The 19,541-nt window shown below is 38.6% G+C and overlaps 1 protein-coding gene across 1 annotated transcript in view; it reads right to left on the bottom strand.

The window, feature by feature from the left end:
- Window positions 1–19,541, bottom strand: part of CNOT9 (CCR4-NOT transcription complex subunit 9) — a 28,333-nt gene that overhangs the window by 8,410 nt on the left and 382 nt on the right. Inside the window, exons 2-5 of the mRNA XM_004321125.4 lie at window positions 9,739–9,918; window positions 7,793–7,908; window positions 5,769–5,878; window positions 986–1,095 (exon numbers count right to left, since the gene is read on the bottom strand). Of these exons, the coding sequence (XP_004321173.1) occupies window positions 986–1,095; window positions 5,769–5,878; window positions 7,793–7,908; window positions 9,739–9,918 (516 nt within the window). The remainder of the gene's footprint in view (window positions 1–985; window positions 1,096–5,768; window positions 5,879–7,792; window positions 7,909–9,738; window positions 9,919–19,541) is intronic.

The raw sequence follows: 19,541 nt of genomic DNA on the forward strand, positions 1-19,541 counted from the left end.
AATAGACAATACAGCATAACTGATGTTGCTGAAGCAAGAGGCCAAAACAAATCAAAGGGAAAACTATAAAATTAACCAAAAAAGAGACACAAAGAGTAGGCTCTTCCAGAAAAGAAATCTGATATAAGATTATCAAATGATGGACTTCCCTGGTGGTCCAGTGGTTAAGAATCCGCCTGCCAAGGCAGGGGACATAGGTTCAATTCCTGGTCTGGGAAGATCCCACATGCTGTGGGGTAACTAAGCCTGTGTGCCACAACTACTGAGCCTGTGCTCTAGAGCCCATGAGCCACAACTACTGAGCCCACGTGCCATAACTACTGAAGCCCGCACACCTAGAGCCCGTGCTCCACAACGAGAAGCCACCACAATGAGAAGCCCACACACTGCAACAAAGAATAGCCCCTGCTCGCCACAACTAGAGAAAGCCTGCGCACAGCAACGAAGACCCAGCGCAGCCAAAAGAAAAAAAAATTATCCAATGAACTTAAAAATTATAAAAGAAGCTTATAGATACCACACAGAAAAAGCAAGTTCACCAATGAAAGAAAAATATTAGGCTGACCCAAGATTTCACTACAACATTCAATACCGGAAGACAACAGGGCTATGGCAATGGAGTTCTGAGAGGGAAAATAAGAGGTTAAGAATTTATACCAGTCACATTATCATCCATGGTTAAAGTGCAAAGTAGGGAGAAGCTCAAGTATATATACACTTGATTATGCATAAAAAAATGTCTGGAATAATACACCTGTGTAGTGAGAAGTGGGTTCAGATGAAAGGGAGAAATTTAGTGTTTTAACATGATATTCTTCTGACGGGTCTGGGTTTTAAAATTATCATTATATAACAATTTTTATTTAAAAGAGAAAAAACATTCATGAAAGTTTCAAAAAACCTGAAGAGAGGCAGAAAATGATAATCATGAAGAAGTAGCCCAAGAGTCAACAATATAGAATCTAATTAAGATAAAAACACACACCGTTTTAGAAAGTTCACTTCCAGATTCCATAATGCGCAAACACAAAGGGATAATTTCTGTTGTCAGTAAAAAGTTGATTACTTCCTGCTCATCTGTTTTCACCAGGGCCCCTAAAGAAAATATGGACAAACAAAATTATTTCAGAGTCAGGGTTTCCAACTAAAATTGTTCATCCAGCTAGTTGTAGAACTTAACATACAACACAAACTGTGGTTTATTAAAAAAAAAAAAAAAGAGGAAGAAAAGCACAGGTTGACTGTTATCAGTCAACACTAAAAGATCAGGTACCAAGTTTGGTCTACCATATAGTTAGCATCTGTTTAGCTATCTAAATAATTTTTCTATCACTCTTGGTAGGCATTCATACAATAATATCACCATCTCTTCTCCATATACCTTAGGTAAGAGAAAAGAATTCTACATCAGTATTAAAGCACATTCCCAGGTAGCAAAGAAAGGATGTCAGTCTGAATCCTACTTAAGTCACAATAGGCATAAACAAACATTACTTCCTGGTTATTCAATTGCCCTCTTTTCCCAAAGAGCACAAACACTGTAGGGCATACCTAAACAAGAAACACACACACCTGGATTCCAATTCTGGTTCCACAACTAGTTTACCTAAGTTTGACAAAGTTACCTTCCCTTTGCAAGCCTCTGTTTCTTTATAAAATAAGAGTTGGACCAATGACTTCTAAAATTCATCCCAATTCTATTACTCTGTTGGTTTCTAAACTTACACCACTGACCGGGTGTCAGACACAGTTCACTGATATCCTCTCCATTCTGCATATAGGGAGGCAGAGTCCCATTAAACAAATGACTGTTCCTTGAGCTGCCCAACGCATCACTAGCTTTTATATGAAAGGCCTTAGTTAACTGGACCCGTAATAACTAAAGTCAATCACTTCAGGAGAGAGTAATATCATTTACTTTAACCAGAACTGACAATCTACAAATGCTACATCTCTAAACAGCACATACCATAATTTACTAACATGGCCTGCTGCAGATGGCAGATTATTATCTCACTTAGATTTTTTACATGTAGGTCTAAAGTCCATTTTGTTAATTTTGTATAGAGTACAAGGTATAGATCATGGTTCATTGCTTTACATATGGATATCCAATTGTTCCAGCACGATTTACTGAAAAAGACTATCCTTTCTTCACTAAATTCTCTTTGCAGCTTTGTCAAAAATCCAATTGACCATAATTGTGTGCGTCTATCTCTACTCTCCATTCTGCTCTACAAGTCTATCTTTTCTCCAATACCACACTGTCTTGACTCTGTAGTTTTCCAGTAGGTCTGGAAATCAGGTAGTATATGTCTTCCAACTTTATCCTTCTTTTTAAAAAATGCATATTCTAGTTCATTTGTCTTTCCAGATAAAATTTTAGGATCACCTTGTCAATTTCTATAAAAAAAATCCTACTGGGATTTTGTTAGAATTGCTCTAAATCTATATATCATCTGGGGGAGAACGACATCTTAACGACATCTTAACGATAAACCAATTGATGAATATGGTGTATCTCTGCATTTATTTAGGTTTTGATTTCTTTTGTCCTTGTTGTATAGTTTTTAGCTATAGACTATGCACATATTTTGTAAGACTTACACCCAAGTTTTTCACGTTTTGGTGAAATTTCAATCTCTAACTGTTTAGTGCAAGCACACAAAAATGTAATTGATTTTTGTATAATAACTCTATAACTTACAACCTTGTTAAACTCACTAGTTCTAGTAGCTTTTTTCTGTAGATTCTTCAAGACTTTTCAATGCAGTTAATCATGTTGTATGTGAACACAGTTTTCTTTTTCCTTTTTTTAAAAAAATTTTTTATTGAAGTATAGTTTCTGTACAATACTGTGCAAGTTACAGGTATACAATATAGTGATTCACAATTTTTAAAGATTATACTCCATTTATAGCTATAAAATGTAGCCAATATTTTATTTTTTCCTTTCTAATTTGTATGTCCTTTATTTTTTTTCTCTTGCCTTACTGCACCGGTAAGGATAACCAGGATGAGAATGAATAAGACTGGTGAGAATGAACATCCTTGCCTTGTTTTCAATCTTAGGGGGACAACATTCAGTTCTTCACATTAACTATGATCTTAACTGAAGGGTTTTGTTTTTGTTTTTGTACTTTATCAGGTTGAGAAAGTTCCCCTCTATTCCTGCTTTGCTGGAGTTTTTATCACGAATGGATACTGAATTCTGTCAAAGGCTGTTTTTATAAACTACAGAGAAGATCACATGATTTTTCATCTCTAGTCTGTGGATACGGTCAATCATAATGGCTGATTTTTGAAAGTTGAACCAGAATGATTTCCTGGGATAAAACCCACATGGTCATTATGATCCTTTTTACATGTTGTTGGATTTGATTTGTTACCATTTTGTTGAGAATTTCTGCATCTGTGTTCATGAGGGATACTGGTCTATAGTCTTTTTACTTCTTTTTCTGTTTTTATTATCAGAGTAATGCTGCCCTCACCAAGAGTTGAGAAGCCTCCTCTCCATGTTATGGAAAAGTTTTTAACAGAATTTGTGTTATTTCTTCTTTAAGTTTTTGGTAGAATTAACCAGTTGAAACCATCTGGGCCTAGAGTTTTCTATGTTGGAAGGTTTTTAACTACAAAAACTATTCAGCTTATCTCTTTTTTTTTTTTTTGAGTGCACTCTGCCAGACCGTATTTTCAAAGAATTTGTGCATTTCACCTAGGTTGTCAAATTTATGGACAAAGAGTTATTAGCAGTATTATCTTATTATCTTTTTAATTGTCTGTAGAGTCTTTTATAATGCACCCCCTTTCATTTATGGTATTTGTAACTTGTGCCTTCTCTTTTTTTTTTATCAGTCTGTCTGGATAGAGGTTTATTAATTTTATTGAATTTTTTCAATAAAAAATTGGGGTGGATGAAATGGGTGAAGGTGGTTAAAAGGTATAAACGTCCAGTTATAAGATAAATAAGTCCCAGGGGTATAATGTACAGCATGATGACCACAGTAACAATACAGTATTGTATGTTTGAAAGCTTCTAAGAGAAATCCTAAAAAGAGAGATCATAAAAAGTTCTCATCACAAGGAAAAACAATGTTGCCTAGGTGTGATGATGGATGTTAACTAAACTTACTGTACTGATCATTTTGCAATATATACATATACCAAATCATGTTGTATACCAAAAACGAATACAATGTTATATGTCAATTATATCTCAAAAAACAAAACAAAAAAACACTGCTTTTGGTTTCACTGATTTTATGTATTGATTTTCTTTTCATATTTTCATTGATATCTAGTCTTTATTATTTCCTTCCTTCTGTTTGCTCTGGTTTAATTTGCTCCTTTTTCTAGTTTCTTAAAGAAAAGCTTAGCTCACTGATTGAAGACCTCTCTTTCTTTCTAGTATAAGCATTTAATGCTACTAATTTCCCTCTAAGCCCTACTTTAAGCTGCATCCTATAAATTTTGATACGTTGTATTTTTACTTTTACTCAGTTTCAAGTATTTTCTAATCTATGTTACATATCACTTCATTTATATTCAGACTTGTCTGATAACCCTTGAACTGCAGGAAAAAGTCTAGGCCCAAACATTCATCTTCTGCTTGTACTCTCAATGACTTGGGAGAAACTGAGTTTCTAAAAATACATGCAAGGGTAGACAACTGGCTTAATACCGTCCAAGTACTGTTTCCACCCACCACCACAGTCAACATTTACCCTAACAACACATAAGTGCATCATCCAACCACAGTAGTAAAAAAAACAGCAGAAGTAGGATGATTTGAAATAGAATAATGAATACAAGTGTTTTCTTTTGGCTGGAATCATGTTGATGTTTTAAATCCTACACGAGACGTTTTTATATCTTACAAGCTGGAAAGAATATATTGGGAAAAAAGTTTCTAATTACAGTACCACTTGGGAGAAGATGTAAAAAACAATAACATTCATTTGGAGTATGAGATAACAGTTACTTCTTAAAAGTAGAATAAAATGTTCCTGAGAAATACCAAACTTTTAAATTATACTTCCTGATTCATGGTTTATAAACATAAGGATGTGAACACAGGTTGAACATAAAAATAATAACCAAACAAAACAAAGTTTGTATAACTAATGTTCTTATTATTTGGTTAGTATGTCGAGCAAAAACTATGAGAAAAAGACACTGAAAAAAGGAAGGGCAATTTAGGAAAGAAATCTTCTTGAATGTATTTACATTTCACAAATCTAAAGATTTTACTACCTAGGAGTCTAAGATCTGAAATAGCTGATACAGCGTTTTAGACACATCTCCCATAATAAATGTACATGGAAACATTAATTTGAGCATGCAAAAATTCAACGAGCTAAAACAGAAAGTAAATCCCTGGAATTATGGGAGAACAGCTCAGAAGTGACAAAGATGAAAAATCAAACCAAGAAACAAACTCAAATTCTTACTCCTGTAATAATAATCTTTTGGTTAACACTCTTGTTCTTTACTTTCCCTACAATTATTAAACATTTCTACATACACACTGAATTTAATCCCAAATGTTGGGTCTTACAGCCTTATTAACAATACTCAGAATGGTACTTGGTAAGAGCAATAATGTTCTGATATTCATTTATTAGTAAAAACTAATTTATTAGACTCAACCCCGAAGACACAAATGAATAACTGGTGAACAAAAGCTACAAAAGAACAGACAAAACACCTAAGACCACTATTATGAATGATGATGATCCCAGGCTTGCGAAACGATCCTAATAACTTACCAATAACTCCAAGACTGGTTAGCCGAAGATACTCAAAGGGACGTGTTTTGCTGACAGTGTGCAAAAAGGGGTACAAAAAAAGTGGGATGTGTGCTGCAAGAAATGCTGACCTAAAAGAAAAAAATAATCACATTCAGAGCCCAGAGTTAATTTCTAAGGATTCTGAACATTCCCAGGTGGTTAATTCTATAAGGCCTATAACACTGCTTGACCAAGGAATCTCTAGGAAAGACTGTTACTGGTCATTAGTCTAGACCAGTGGTTCTCAGTTGGGGTGATTTTGCCCCCTCAGGGGCAATGTCTGGATATATTTTTGGTTGTCATACTGAAGGGATTGACATCCACTGGGCAGAGGCCAGGATGCTGCTAATCCTACAATGCACAGGACAGTCCCCTCTTATCCCCCTCCTCCCACCACAAAGACTTAATCCAGCCCAAAATGTCAATAGTGTCAAGGCTTCAAACCCTAGCCTAGACCAATGGTTAAGAGAACGCACAATTTTCCCTGTATTCAGTACCAAGTACTTTAAAAACTGATAAAATATCCAACTGCAAGTTTTAAAAAAATAGGTCATAAAATGCACTTAAGGGCCCAAGAGATTCTCCTAGATGCCCTCCCTCATCTAGTTTATGGGTCAACAGTAATATTCACAGGTAGGAGCTGAGAAAAACTTATAAACCAAGACAAAAAAATAAAGCAGCCATTATCAAGGTTTATCTGTTATGCTTAAATACTCTTTTTTGGTTAGAGCTTTCAGATACACTAAGTATCCTAAAAACATTTCAATCTGCAGCTAATATGTTCAGCAACTAATATGGAATCAGTCTATTACTTTATATAATTTATAATTATAACTTACAGGAGAGCCAACACCCAAAAATTTTAAGAAAGTACTCTTGCATTTTTAAGTACTTAAAAGTAATTTTCTTAGCAATGTTTCTAAAGTTCCGAAAGGTCAGTGCCAGCCTAGCACTCAGATTTTATAAGGAAAACCTGACAAAGAGAGGAAAGGCTTTAATAAAATGACTATTAAGTGCTTTAAGGCCATAAAAGTCACAAAGCAGATTCCTGAACAGAATCTCCCCTTTCTTAATTCGTCAGATATAGCAGGAAGGCAAAAGTGTCTCAATTTGAAAGTCAATTCTCATTTATTACAGAGGTTGCCTAAAATCCTGTGTTAAAAAAGATTCTGAAGCCAAATCTGGCTTACTATGTGAGAAAAAAGTGCTGAGTCCAAATACTAACTGAACTCCTACTAAATGCCATGCACTGTGCCTCATGCGTGGCACAGTGATGCCTACCATGGATTCAGGAGGGAGAAGTAGCTGTATGCCTGACCTTTCCTGAGAGGTGACCACCAATCCTTTAAAGTTCCTTGCTACCAATGGGTAAAAAGTAAATAAGACAATGGAATACTATTCAGACTTAAAAAGGAAGGAAATTCTGACATATGCTATAATATGGATGAACCTTGAGGATATTATGGTGAGTAAAATAAGCCAATCACAAAAAGACAAATACTATAAGATTCCATTTATAACGAGGTACTCAGAATAGTCAAAATCATAGACGGAAAGTAGAATGGTAGTTGCCAGGGCCTGGGGGGCAGGGGAATGGGGAGTTATTGTTTAATGCGTATAGAGTTTAAGTTCTACAGGATGAACAGAATTATGGAAATGGATGGTGGTGATGATGGCACATTATGAATGTATTTAATACTACTGAACTGTATACTTTAAAATGGTTCAAATGATAAATTTTACATTATTTATATTTTACCATAATTTGAAAAGGCAAAAAATTAATTATATAAGAACATGTTAAACAATACCATATTGTTACTACACTAAAATCTGGTGAATTAGAGACCAGAAATTCTTGAGGAAAAAAAAAGTAAAAGAAGAGTCCCAAAGATCCACACCCACACACGTGCACCCTACTGCATGACCCTCCTCTCATCATTCAGAAGTTAGGACCACATTCAACACAAACCTCTACCCACACACTCATTCAAAGTATTTACCTGGTTTCTGGGTGTGATGCTACACATTGCAATAATGCCAGAGCGTTGCAAACTCTGTTAGACTGGTGTGCTGTCAAGGTGGGTGGGTTGATAGATGGATAAATATTTACAATTTCCTAAAAATGGAAATCAGCACCAGATGAACAAGGAAAAACTTTAATTCCCATGGTATGAAAGCAAATAACTTTAATTCCACGTATCCTATAAGAAGCGAACCATTAAAAGAGGGGGAAGAAATAAACAATACTCCTATCTTTTCATCATAAATATACCTGACTGAGACTATCTGAGACATTTCTACATATATCTCTAGGAAGACCTCTATGGAGGCAACTGTGGTCAACCATACTTCCTCCTATATCCTGCATCATCTGTTGAGGCTTTCACTTGAGGGACTCATATTTATAATCCCCCCTTTTGTCAACACCCTACTTTTAGTTGCAGTGATGAGATAGCTAGCCAGAAAGTGTTAGTAAATCAACCACAGTGACTCACAAAAAAGTTTCTCCTTGGTCAGGTAGCAACCGCAAAAGGGGGAGATAAGAACATGGGTATATGTGTGGGGATATGTACAAACAGCAGGGAATATATGTATTCTCCGCCGAAAGGCAATGATTTGCTGAACACAATTCCATTTATCTTAATTGTAAAACTTTTACACAGAAAATGTTCCTATAAGAAAGATTAGTTTCTTGGGTACGTGTTGTAGGGACAGAATATGAATTTACTTAATAGATTTAAAAAATTGATCTAATTATTGGGAATTATGGACAATACTTTAAAGGATGATCATTCTATCTTGGTTCTTAGGACTATACTGTATCAATTTATTCCCCACAAATGACCGTTCTGGTCAGAACCAAATTTCAGTTATTTATTCTTCAATGTACAAGAATACCCACCTTTAATCCTACAGCTGTTATACCTTTATCTTAACATTTTCTCTCCCCAGGATATACCTTTCAGTTCTTATACCTTCCTTTCCATCCCCCCCACCATGTAGTAAATATTATTTTGTAGCACTCTTAAAGTTGTGTTTCTCAAAGTGTAGCTCTTACACCATGTACATTGGAATCACCTGGGTGTGGGGGAGCTGCCTGTTAAAAATAGATTTTTCATCTTAGACTAAATATATCAAATCTCTTGGGTAGGATCCAAGAACCTGCACTTTAACAAGTACCTTAGACTTTTCTAAAACAGATTCTTACAAATGCTAACATTAAAAAATATATATACATTCTGGGACTTCCCTGGTGGTCTACTGGTTAAGGCTCCGTGCTCCCAATGCAGGGGGCCCGGGTACGATCCCTGGTCGGGGAACTAAGATCCCACATACTGCAACTAAGCCCGCGCACTGCAGCTACTGAGCCTGCATGCTCTAGAGCCCATGCACCGCGAGTAGAAAAGCCCGCATGCCACAACAAAAAGCCCACGTGCTGCAATGAAGACCCAGTGCGGTCAAAATAAATAAATAAACTAATTAAAAAAATAAAATTTAGGACTTCCCTGATGGCGCAGTGGTTAAGAATCCGCCTGCCCAGTGCAGCGGACATGGGTTCGATCCCTGGTCCAGTAAGATCCCACATGCCACGGAGCAACTAAGCCCGTGCACCACAACTACTGAGCCTGCATGCCACAACTACTGAAGCCTGCACGCCTAGAGCCCGTGCTCTGCAACGAGAAGCCACCGCAATAAGAAGGCTGTGCACTTCAATGAAGAGTAGCTCCCGCTCACCGCAACTAGAGAAAGCCCCCGCGCAGCAATGAAGACCCAACGCAGCCAAAAATAAATGAATAAATAAATTTATATTAAAAAAATAAAGTTTTAAAAAATAATAAAAAGAAAAAAACCATCCTACCAAAGTTTTCATAATCATTTGGGCAAAGGCAGAGAGATACAAGTGTGATAAACAGGAATGACATGCAACTCATGGATATATACCCACCTGTAAAAGTGCTGCAATAGTACCAAATGAATGCCACAGCATGGGTGCAAGGTCAGGAACAGATTCTCTCTTTTTACTTAACTCCAGCAAAGCATTTTCCCTTGTCTCAGGACTGGACAGCTCATTGATCCACTGATAGATCTTTTCTCTATCCACCTGAGCCAGTGCAGTAGGCACAGGCTTCAAGTGAAAACAAGAAAGTAAACGTGAGTTTCATTAGAGTCAAATCAAGTCTTACTCTGCAGTAGCCTTTGGAGGGAACATATTTTTTGTAAATACTAGGGGAGCTTTTCTAAATACATATACTTGATGTAAATGAATTAAATCTATCAATATCTGAAAGGCACACACTCTTTAATAATTCCATGTTTAGAAATTTATCCTACAGGTCTACTTGGGCTGTACTGAAGATATACCAGAATATTTACTGCTGCACTATTTTAAAAGCAGAAAACTTGAAGTCTATCAACATCTATCAATAAGGAACTGGTTAAATATACAGGAGTACATTTTTATATGGAATACTACATAGCCCCTTAAAAAAGAGTTAGCTCTATACTGTGCTGATACTAAATAAGAAAAAAAAAAAAAACCAAAAAGGGTGCAGAACAGCATATACGCTTCCATTAACACACACATATATTCTTATATATTTATATACAACATTTCTAGAAGTACACATAAGAAATTGTTAACAGTAGTTACCTCTAAGGTTGGAATCTATATGGGAGACCTACTTGTCATTGTATACAATAAAATCTTCTGCATATAGTTTAAACTCTTTTTTTTAACCATGTGCCTATGATGGTTTTTGAAAGAAAAAGCCCTCCCCCACATTGCTCTTCCTTCCCCAGTAATTCCAGCATCCCCCTCCATGAAGCAGAAAATCTATGTAATTTGGAAAAACTCCCCCCTCTAATGATTCTTATACATATTGTACCTCCACCCCTCAGAGATTCATTCATTCCTTACTCGTGTAGGGACTATATAAACAGAACATGCTTTCTTTATTGTGCTAAAGAATCTCAATATTCCAAAAAATTTGAGCACTTCTATAATTCTTCACATTTGTCAAACAGGCTTGTTACCTTGGTTAAGTCCCTTAACTATTCTTATCTGGAAGATAAGACGGGAAACTAGAAAAATGATAACCATTGCTATTTCTGGCTCTAAAGTCCTAACAAATTCATGGTGATTTCCATCCCTAGCCCAATATTTTCTCACTTAATTTCCCCCCAAACCATGAGGAATTATAGGGTAGATAGACAGAAAAAAGGGATCTACACTTGCAGATGAAACTACTAATGCTCAGAGGAATTAACTTGCTCAATTCACCCAAGTACAAAAGTTGCATATTCCAATCTTTCTTGAACCATATTACACCAGCTTCTCACACTATGCACATGTTCCCACTACACCTTAGTGTGATAGAATGATGAGCTACCCATTGCACAGATATAAAAATAAGGAACAAAAAGGAAAACTGTGTTTGCTGAAGAACAGAATGAAGTCTAAGATGGACTTTGAGTAGTAGTCACATTTACTCAAGCTGAACAATTGCCTTCTATAAATGGAAGCTTGATTAGAAGCTTTTAGTTTAACGTTTATCATTTCTCTTGCTTGCTAGAATGAACCACAAGGTGTTCTGCTAAACAGACTAAAATACCATGTAATTTAAGTCCTCTTTAAGTGCCTCAGAGTAATCTGCTAAAAGTTGCTTTGTAATTCCCATCAGTGATGCACCTCAAGAAAACATAGGCTCCTAAATGATGCAGAAGGAATAGTTTTCCTGCCCTCCGCTCCCAACAGCAAAAACAGTATGGTCCAAGCACTTGACTTTTCTATGTTACCACAGATAGGCCCTTGACTTTAAAAATTATTTTTGGAAATGTAATTCCCACCAGAAGATAGGATATGTTTACATTTAGAGTATTACATCACCTTAAAAGCTCAGTAGAAACAAGGGCTAAAATTTTAGCTTTGGGTTTCCTGCCCACAGTCTCTTGGATGACCCACAATCCTAAAGAGGGCCCCACAGACAATGCTCCAGCAATATAGTGTCTATCCTGATTAGTCATTACTCATTCCTAGAGGCCTGTCATCCAGACACCACCATCAGTAGACTCCATCACCCTCTCTAAAGCCAATTTGTGACTTGTACCCAGCACCCTGTACCCTATCCTGTCCTGGGGAACCCTAGGTGAACAACGCCAGGCTGCACTGGTAGACACCAGTCAGCATATTGTGGCTTCTGAACACCAGGTCCTATCTCCACATATGACGTTTCCAGAGCTGGCTTGACTACAGCAGAGGAGATCGTGCCCCTGGAGTGGTGCTGGCACTCTGGAGGGTCAATATCTGGTGCCTACTTGGGTCCCTAAGGCCATGACAACCTGCTGCCAGTAATACTCCAACTTCTGCAGCCTCCATTGGACTTTAGTTCTAAGAGAGCTATGGACGTCAGGTAGGTGGTAATGTGGCCCTCAGGTATAAGCTTAGAGATGAGTTCTGCAGCCACTCTAACAACCAGAAGGCAGTTAGGGCAGTTTGGTACCAGGAAATATCTGAGGTAGGGACCCTCCTTTTCATCACCCCTGATGAATTTTGCCCCAAATTTAATAGGAGGAGTTAGTTTAAACCCACTGAATACCTATTTGTTATCGGATGAATACAATTATTTCTTAAAATAAAAGTGAGAGCTCACATACATAGTGCTTACTCTGTCAGGCACTGTCTTAAATAAATACTTGTCATTACCACCCTCATTTCATAGATGAGAAAACTGAGACGTTATTTAAAAGTTAAGTGGCAAAGCCTAGGATTTGAATTCAGGTAGTCTGGCAGAGTCCATACTCTTAACTGCCTTGCTAATGCTGCTTCTCACTTGCCTGAAAGATTAGGTCTGATCTAAACACAACTTTCCAAAAAACTATTTCCTGTGACCTAGACAAAAGAAATAGGAAACATATAAAAATCTCAGACAAAAATTAAAATGTTACTGCTGTTAGTTCAGCAGAATCTGAAAAACAATCAACACCCATGAACAATATCATTGATACTAAGAGAAATTCTCTACTTATTGAGATAATGAGGTACTTAATAACCATCATTTTAATGGGAAAAGTCAGTGAAATAGTTTGACATAGTTCCCTATGTCAAATCATGGCTCAGATGGGCATAATTCAGCTAGTGATAACCACCAACACACACAAACACACACACACACCCCTTCCCTACCAACATTAACAAGTAATTTTATAACACACAAGGAAAGTTAGTTATTTTGGAGAATAAAAAGGAAGTATTTTTGCTCTTTTTTTGTTTTTTTGGCCGTGCTGCTTGCCTTGAAGGATCTTGGAACCCGGGCCCCGGCAGTGAAAGCGCCGAGTCCTAACCACTGGACCGCCCGGGAATTCCCATATATTTACATTTTGAATTACGCACTGATTTCTATATTAACTTATATTACCAGACGACTGATAAAATACTTTGGACTTCATCCCTGAATAAAGCCCCAAAGCACAACTCCAGCATCTTACTTGATCTTGATGGTAATAAAAACCCCAAATGCATCTGACTCTCCTTCTGAATCCCAAAGATCGTTTAGGCACACCTGTCACAAAAATGTTAGAATCTGAAAATTGATGCCTTCCTAAAAGGGAGTGGGAAGTAAAAGAGGGGGTGGGTAGATGAGGAAAAAGAGGGAACTGTACTGTACTTTTATTTATTTATTTATTATTATTATTATTATTTTTTTTGCGGTACGCGGGCCTCTCACTGTTGTGGCCTCTCCCGTTGCGGAGCACAGGCTCCGGACGCGCAGGCTCAGCGGCCATGGCTCACGGGCCCAGCCGCTCCGCTGCATGTGGGATCTTCCCTGACCGGGGCACAAACCCGTGTCCCCTGCATCGGCAGGTGGACTCTCAACCACTGCGCCACCAGGGAAGCCCTGTTTATTTATTTTTTAAAATTAATTAATTTATTTATTGGCTGTGTTTGGTGCTTGTTGCTGCACACAGGCTTTCTCTAGTTGCGGCGAGCCGGGGCTACTCTTTGTTGTGGTGCGCAGGCTTCTCATTGTGGTGGCTTCTCTTGTTGCGGAGCACGGGCTCTAGGTGCGAGGGCTTCAGCAGTTGTGGCACGCGGGCTTGGCTCCAGAGCGCAGGGTCAGTACTTGTGGCACAGGGGCTTAGTTGCTCCGCGGCATGTGGGATCTTCCCAGACCAGGGATCAAACCTGTGTTCTCTGCATTGGCAGGCGGATTCTTAACCACTGTGCCACGAGGGAAGTCCCTGTATTGTACTTTTAAAAAGCATGGTTTCATTGAATGATCACAGCACCGTGGTTATAATCCTCATTTTACAACTGATGGAACTATGAGTAAACGGTGGGCAGACTTCCTCCTCCTCCAATTCTCTATTTAAAGATTACCTCTAAAGATTCCTAGTTCAATTGCTATAATTCTTTAAATTTATAATTTACTAATACATTTCTGAGGCTGTGGCTGATACAATCTACCAGCACACACCGTCCAGTGGTAGAGAAGCAAATTTATCTGATTTCCCTTTTGGAAACTACCTAACTTAAACACATTAACAATAACGGCAGGATACTACCACAAAAGCAGAGGGTAGCATTTCTTGAATTGAAATCTCTGGATCTTTTCCTCAGAAAAATACACAATTTCAAACTGTTTTGCACATAATTTATTTTTACCTAAAATTTATACATAATTTCAGGGAACTCACAGATCCTGCCTGTACCCCTTTTACAGACCTAGAATTAAGAACATGTTGTCAAGTTTAAGAATAAGAAAGACCTTGGGAATTCCCTGGTGATCCAGTGTTTAGGACTCTGACCTTCCACTGCAGGGGGCCCGGGTTTGATCCAGGGATCGGGGAACTAAAATCCTGCAGGCCGTGTGTGGTGCAGCCAAAAAAGAATTAAAAATAATAAGAAAGGGCTTCCCTGGTGGCGCAGTGGTTGAGTTGAGCCTGCGCGTCCGGAGCCTGTGCTCCGCAAGCGGAGAGGCCACAGCGGTGAGAGGCCCGCGTACCACCAAAAAAAAAAAAAAAAAAAAAAAAAAGACCTTGATTTGCAAGTAACTACACCAGTACATAACTGGAATGCACACTGGATTGGGAGCTAGAAGTGGCTTCAAAACAGTTTTGCCATTTTTACCATTGTGTGACCTAGAATAAATCATTTACTTTTCTAAGCCTCCATTTTATCATTGATTATATGAGGGAACTAAATTAATTATCAAAGTCTCAGCTCTAAAATCTGAAAAATTTCTTTCTTTAGTTACAAGTGAGAGACTAAACTAACTGGCTACAAAAAAAATCAGTTTGGGCTTCCCTGGTGGCGCAGTGGTTGAGAGTCTGCCTGCCGATGCAGGGGACACGGGTTTGTGCCCCGGTCAGGGAAGATCCCACATGCAGCGGAGCGGCTGGGCCCGTGAGCCATGGCCGCTGAGCCTGCGCGTCCGGAGCCTGTGCTCCGCAACGGGAGAGGCCACAACAGTGAGAGGCCCGCGTACCGCAAAAAAAAAAAAAAAATCAATTTTACTGAGGTACAATTTGCATACAACACAACTTTTAAGTGCACCCATTTAAGTGTACATTTCAATGAATTTTGAGAAACCTATATACCCAAGTAACCACCACCACAATCAAGATACATTACTGGACATTCCATTATCCCCCCCAAATTCTCTATACTCCTTTCAGAAAACCCCACACCCAGCCCTCTACTATAGACTAGGTTTGATTTTTTCTAAGAACTTTTAATAGGAGGCAATGTTTACTGAAATACTATGTGCCAGTCACTGTGGATTACCTCAAATTATTCTCAAAATTCTAAGAGGAAACAGGTTCAGGGAGGTTTAATATACTGAAGTTTACACAAGCAAGTATATGGCAGAATTACATTGAAACTCTAGTCTACTCTCTAGAATCAGTGAGTCCTACTTTGTCTATAGGACTGAAATCACAAATATTCCTCCAAGTTGAAGAAATTATTTAAGAACCCAATACAGAAGTTTAAGTTTGATATTCTGTTACAGTTGGATTTGAGTAAATAGTGGGTTCAATTAACATACCCAGAGGCAAAGTCATTTATGAGAAGTCTGATTTGAACTATTAGTTATCAGCCTCAACACTTCCAACATCAAAAACAAGACCAATTACATGTAACTATATACTTTTAGCTATAACCTACTTAGAGTCAGTGGTCCTTTCCTTTTAACAGATGTGTTAAAAAATGTCTGTACTATCAACTAGGAGGGACTCATTCTCCTCCTTCCTGTTTATTGGTTTGTATGTAGAAAATGTATTTCAAGTAACATTTTTCTTTCAGTGAAGCTTAAGACATTTATCAAAGTGAGTCACCAATGGTTAACTCCAAGTGTCACTAACACAGGGTACTGATAGTTGGTCTTCCACTTCTGAAAAATCTTAACAGAATGTGAAAAGAAGATATTTAGAACTTAGAAAAGATCCACATTTACCCATAAATGGGAAAGAAATATGATCCCCCCTCTTGAGTAAACTAAAAAATTGTTGTTGATGGCTCTCTTAAACAGAAAATGGCCAAATCTATCAATAAAATTTCATGTTCGAGGACCAAAACAGCTGTTGGTTTTCTTATCGATGAATACATGATAGTGAATAAAAAATGGAATTAGATTGAAATAGAGATTATTTCTGGTCTGGAGACAACTCAACACGTGGCTTTGGGTGTCTACATAATGATGATATAACAAGAAAACACCTTTCTTAATAGTGCCAAAGGGAAACACTAAATTAGCTTAACTATCCTCATATCTTTATAAAATATGGGCCAGAATGTTCTTCAAAATAACTTTTTAAAAATGGAAGTGAATAAGCAAAGAAAAGTTGGTTAATTTGCTTAAATCTTCAATAGGAGACAGCTGTCTGAATTAGATCCTTCAGAGTGCTTAATGTTCTTTCTACTTGCCAAAGAGGAGGGGTCTAGCACTCCTTCAGCGAAGAGATATAAAATGACTAATGCAGCTGCTGGTTACATGGAAAGTGAGGAAAAAGCAAGGGTTTAAGGATGTCAGAATTGCCACTGGAAATTAGTGGGGAAAAAAAGCAAAAAACGAAGCATACCCAATGCATCTCCTAAAGGTTTACATTTGGCTGTTTTAGATCACTAGTATAACATTCATTACAAAAGACCCATTGTATGTGAAGATCTGTGGTACTATTAAGCTGAAGCAGTCTTCAAGGTCCATAACAGGTGATTTGTTACTTTGCTGAGGCAGGAATTAGAGTCCCAAGGCTGAAGTCTGGGAGCAAGTCTTTTAACCAATGAATGAACATAGCCAACCACTGAGCACTCTCTTATTCTTATTTAAAACAATCCTGTGGGGTATTTCTGTTTCTATTTAGTAGATGTGAGAAAGAAATTACATTCTGCAATGGCAATAATGAAGATGTTAAGATGTATTCTGCAAAGAATGAGAAGAGTCCACTATACTACAAATTGCTGGCATAATAAAATACTAAAGGAAAGAGTCAAAATTTAAGACACATCCCAAATGATCTCAATTCCTCCATCTAGTGAATAACATCCTGCATTCGTATGTGATCACATTCTCCTTTGATAGTACTATCTCCCTAGCTGAAGTGATTTACTTGTTATTTTAAAAAAAAGAAATAAAGATAAACACAAATTTTCATCATTAGACAAAAAGTAAGCATCTTCTCAAGCTGTTTAGATTACTGCAGGCACTGCTGCATGTATTATTAACTCCTCAATTTCTAGTGAGGGATATATACCATTAGTGTCCCTTTACCCAGATCAGAATAACACAGGCAGTTTAGCCTAATGGAAGGCATTAAGGGTTGGGAAAGAGGTGGCTCAACTTTTTTTTGCTTCAGATTCACTAACCAAATATTCCAGTGAATGAGTGGTACAAATGAACTTGTCAGAGCTTTTGTGTAGTCCAAACAGCATAACAGGTTAAAAAGTATCAAAAGCTCAATTTCTAAATAAAGGTAAGGCACTATAAATTTACTTGAAGAAACACGTACTGAGTTTTTAAGTAATGAACCACAGCTCTAATATCTGTTCAAAAGATGTATTAGGGAGCAACTGGAAAGGAACTGAATAGGTAGAGTCTGGGGAGGCACAGGGGAAAGAGCAGCTTGGTATCAAAGCCTAGAGAAGACAATCAGATTTTGAGAGATGGATGAGCCAACCTTAGCAGAATCCTTTGTTTAACCTGCCCCCCTCCTACCAGCAACAACCTCATTTTCTGACTAGCTTCTTCCCATATTACATGTAAAATCTGGAAGAAACAAAAGAGCTGGGGAAATTGCAGTCATCTAGTTAAGAGATATATAAAAGGTACCTCTCTCTGTGAAAAGTTACAAACACTTTAGAAACTTGGTGCCAGGAGGCAGAGATGCCACTTGCCCTGGAAATGACAATGCTGTCTATAGCCTAGTCACACTCAGCTCACTTTCTGACTTTAAAGTTGAGGCAACTTTTGTCCTCTATTTAGGATTTATGTTATTTTGCCTGGTAATGCAACTTCAGTATATTACTCTCTCCTTAAGTCACTTCACCTTGGTTAAACTGAAAAAGTTGGATGGGCATTCAGAAGAATATGCTCGAATCACAAGATCCTGTCTGCCCATTACGGCTATTTGCTCTCAGTAGTCACCTCCCTCATCTATACGGCGTCATTCAGCAAAATATTTCAGCCCTTACTTGGTGCCAGGAACTGACTTGGCACTGGAGTAACCATATAAACAGAACCCACATGATCCCTGTCCCTGACCTCAAAAGGGGGACAAATAACAAACAAGTAAATTAATACAAGAATTACAAATTGGGATCAATTCTTTGAAGGGTACTCTAACAGAGAAAAGTTGGGGGGTTACAGAACTACTTTAAATAGGGCGGTCAGGGACGGCAACTCTAGGGAGATTTAGACAGAGACCTGAGGGAAAAGGAGCCGGACACCCACATGGGTGTGTGTGTGTGTGTGTGTGTGTGTGTGTGTAAGAGATGCAACCTGGAGTGGAAAAGCGTTAAGTAGAAGAGATGTAACGGCGGCCAGTGTAGCTGGAGCCTGCGGAGCAAGTGACAGAAGAGACTGAAAACCTGGGTAAGGAACATAACGTTCAGAGGGCCTTGTAGGCCAAGGCAAAGAGTCTGGATTTTCTCTCAATGCAATGGGAGACCACAGGATTACTTCACATAGGTTAATTTACTCTATCTATTTTTCTTGGTAAAAGATCACGCTGGTAAAATGAGATGTGTGAAAAAAGGTTTTAAGCGCAGAGAACCGTCAGTCGGACATAGTAACTATTCGCTTCTCCAGGTCTCGGATTTTGCATCTGTAAAGCAAGTGGTTTGAGCTAGAAGCCATTTCCTCCCCGCCGCGATGTGCCTAAGCAGGGAGCTCCAAGAGCACGGGCAGTGTCAGGCGGACTGCGGAAGTCCCCTCGCCCCCGCCAACGCCAAGCACGGAACTGGCGCCCTGAAACTGTTGGTCAGCGAAATGAATCAATGAATGGCCCGTCCGGGCCGCGAGGGAGGCGCTCCAGCCGCGGGACCAGGCCCTGGGGCCAGAAAAGAACGCGCTACGCGGCGTCAGAGGCCGCGGGAGCTGGCCGGCGAGGAAAGTGGGGGCCGGCTCCGCCACAGCCAAGCGCGGCGAGGAAGGGGGCCGGGGCTTCGCGGGTTGAGGGCAGGAGGAGCAGCCCGACACAGGGAGCTAGGAAAGAAGGCCGAAACGCCGGGCTGAGGAGGCGTTCTGGGCCCAG

Source organism: Tursiops truncatus, chromosome 7, assembly GCF_011762595.2.
Source record: "Tursiops truncatus isolate mTurTru1 chromosome 7, mTurTru1.mat.Y, whole genome shotgun sequence".
Classification (NCBI taxonomy): Eukaryota; Metazoa; Chordata; class Mammalia; order Artiodactyla; family Delphinidae; genus Tursiops; species Tursiops truncatus.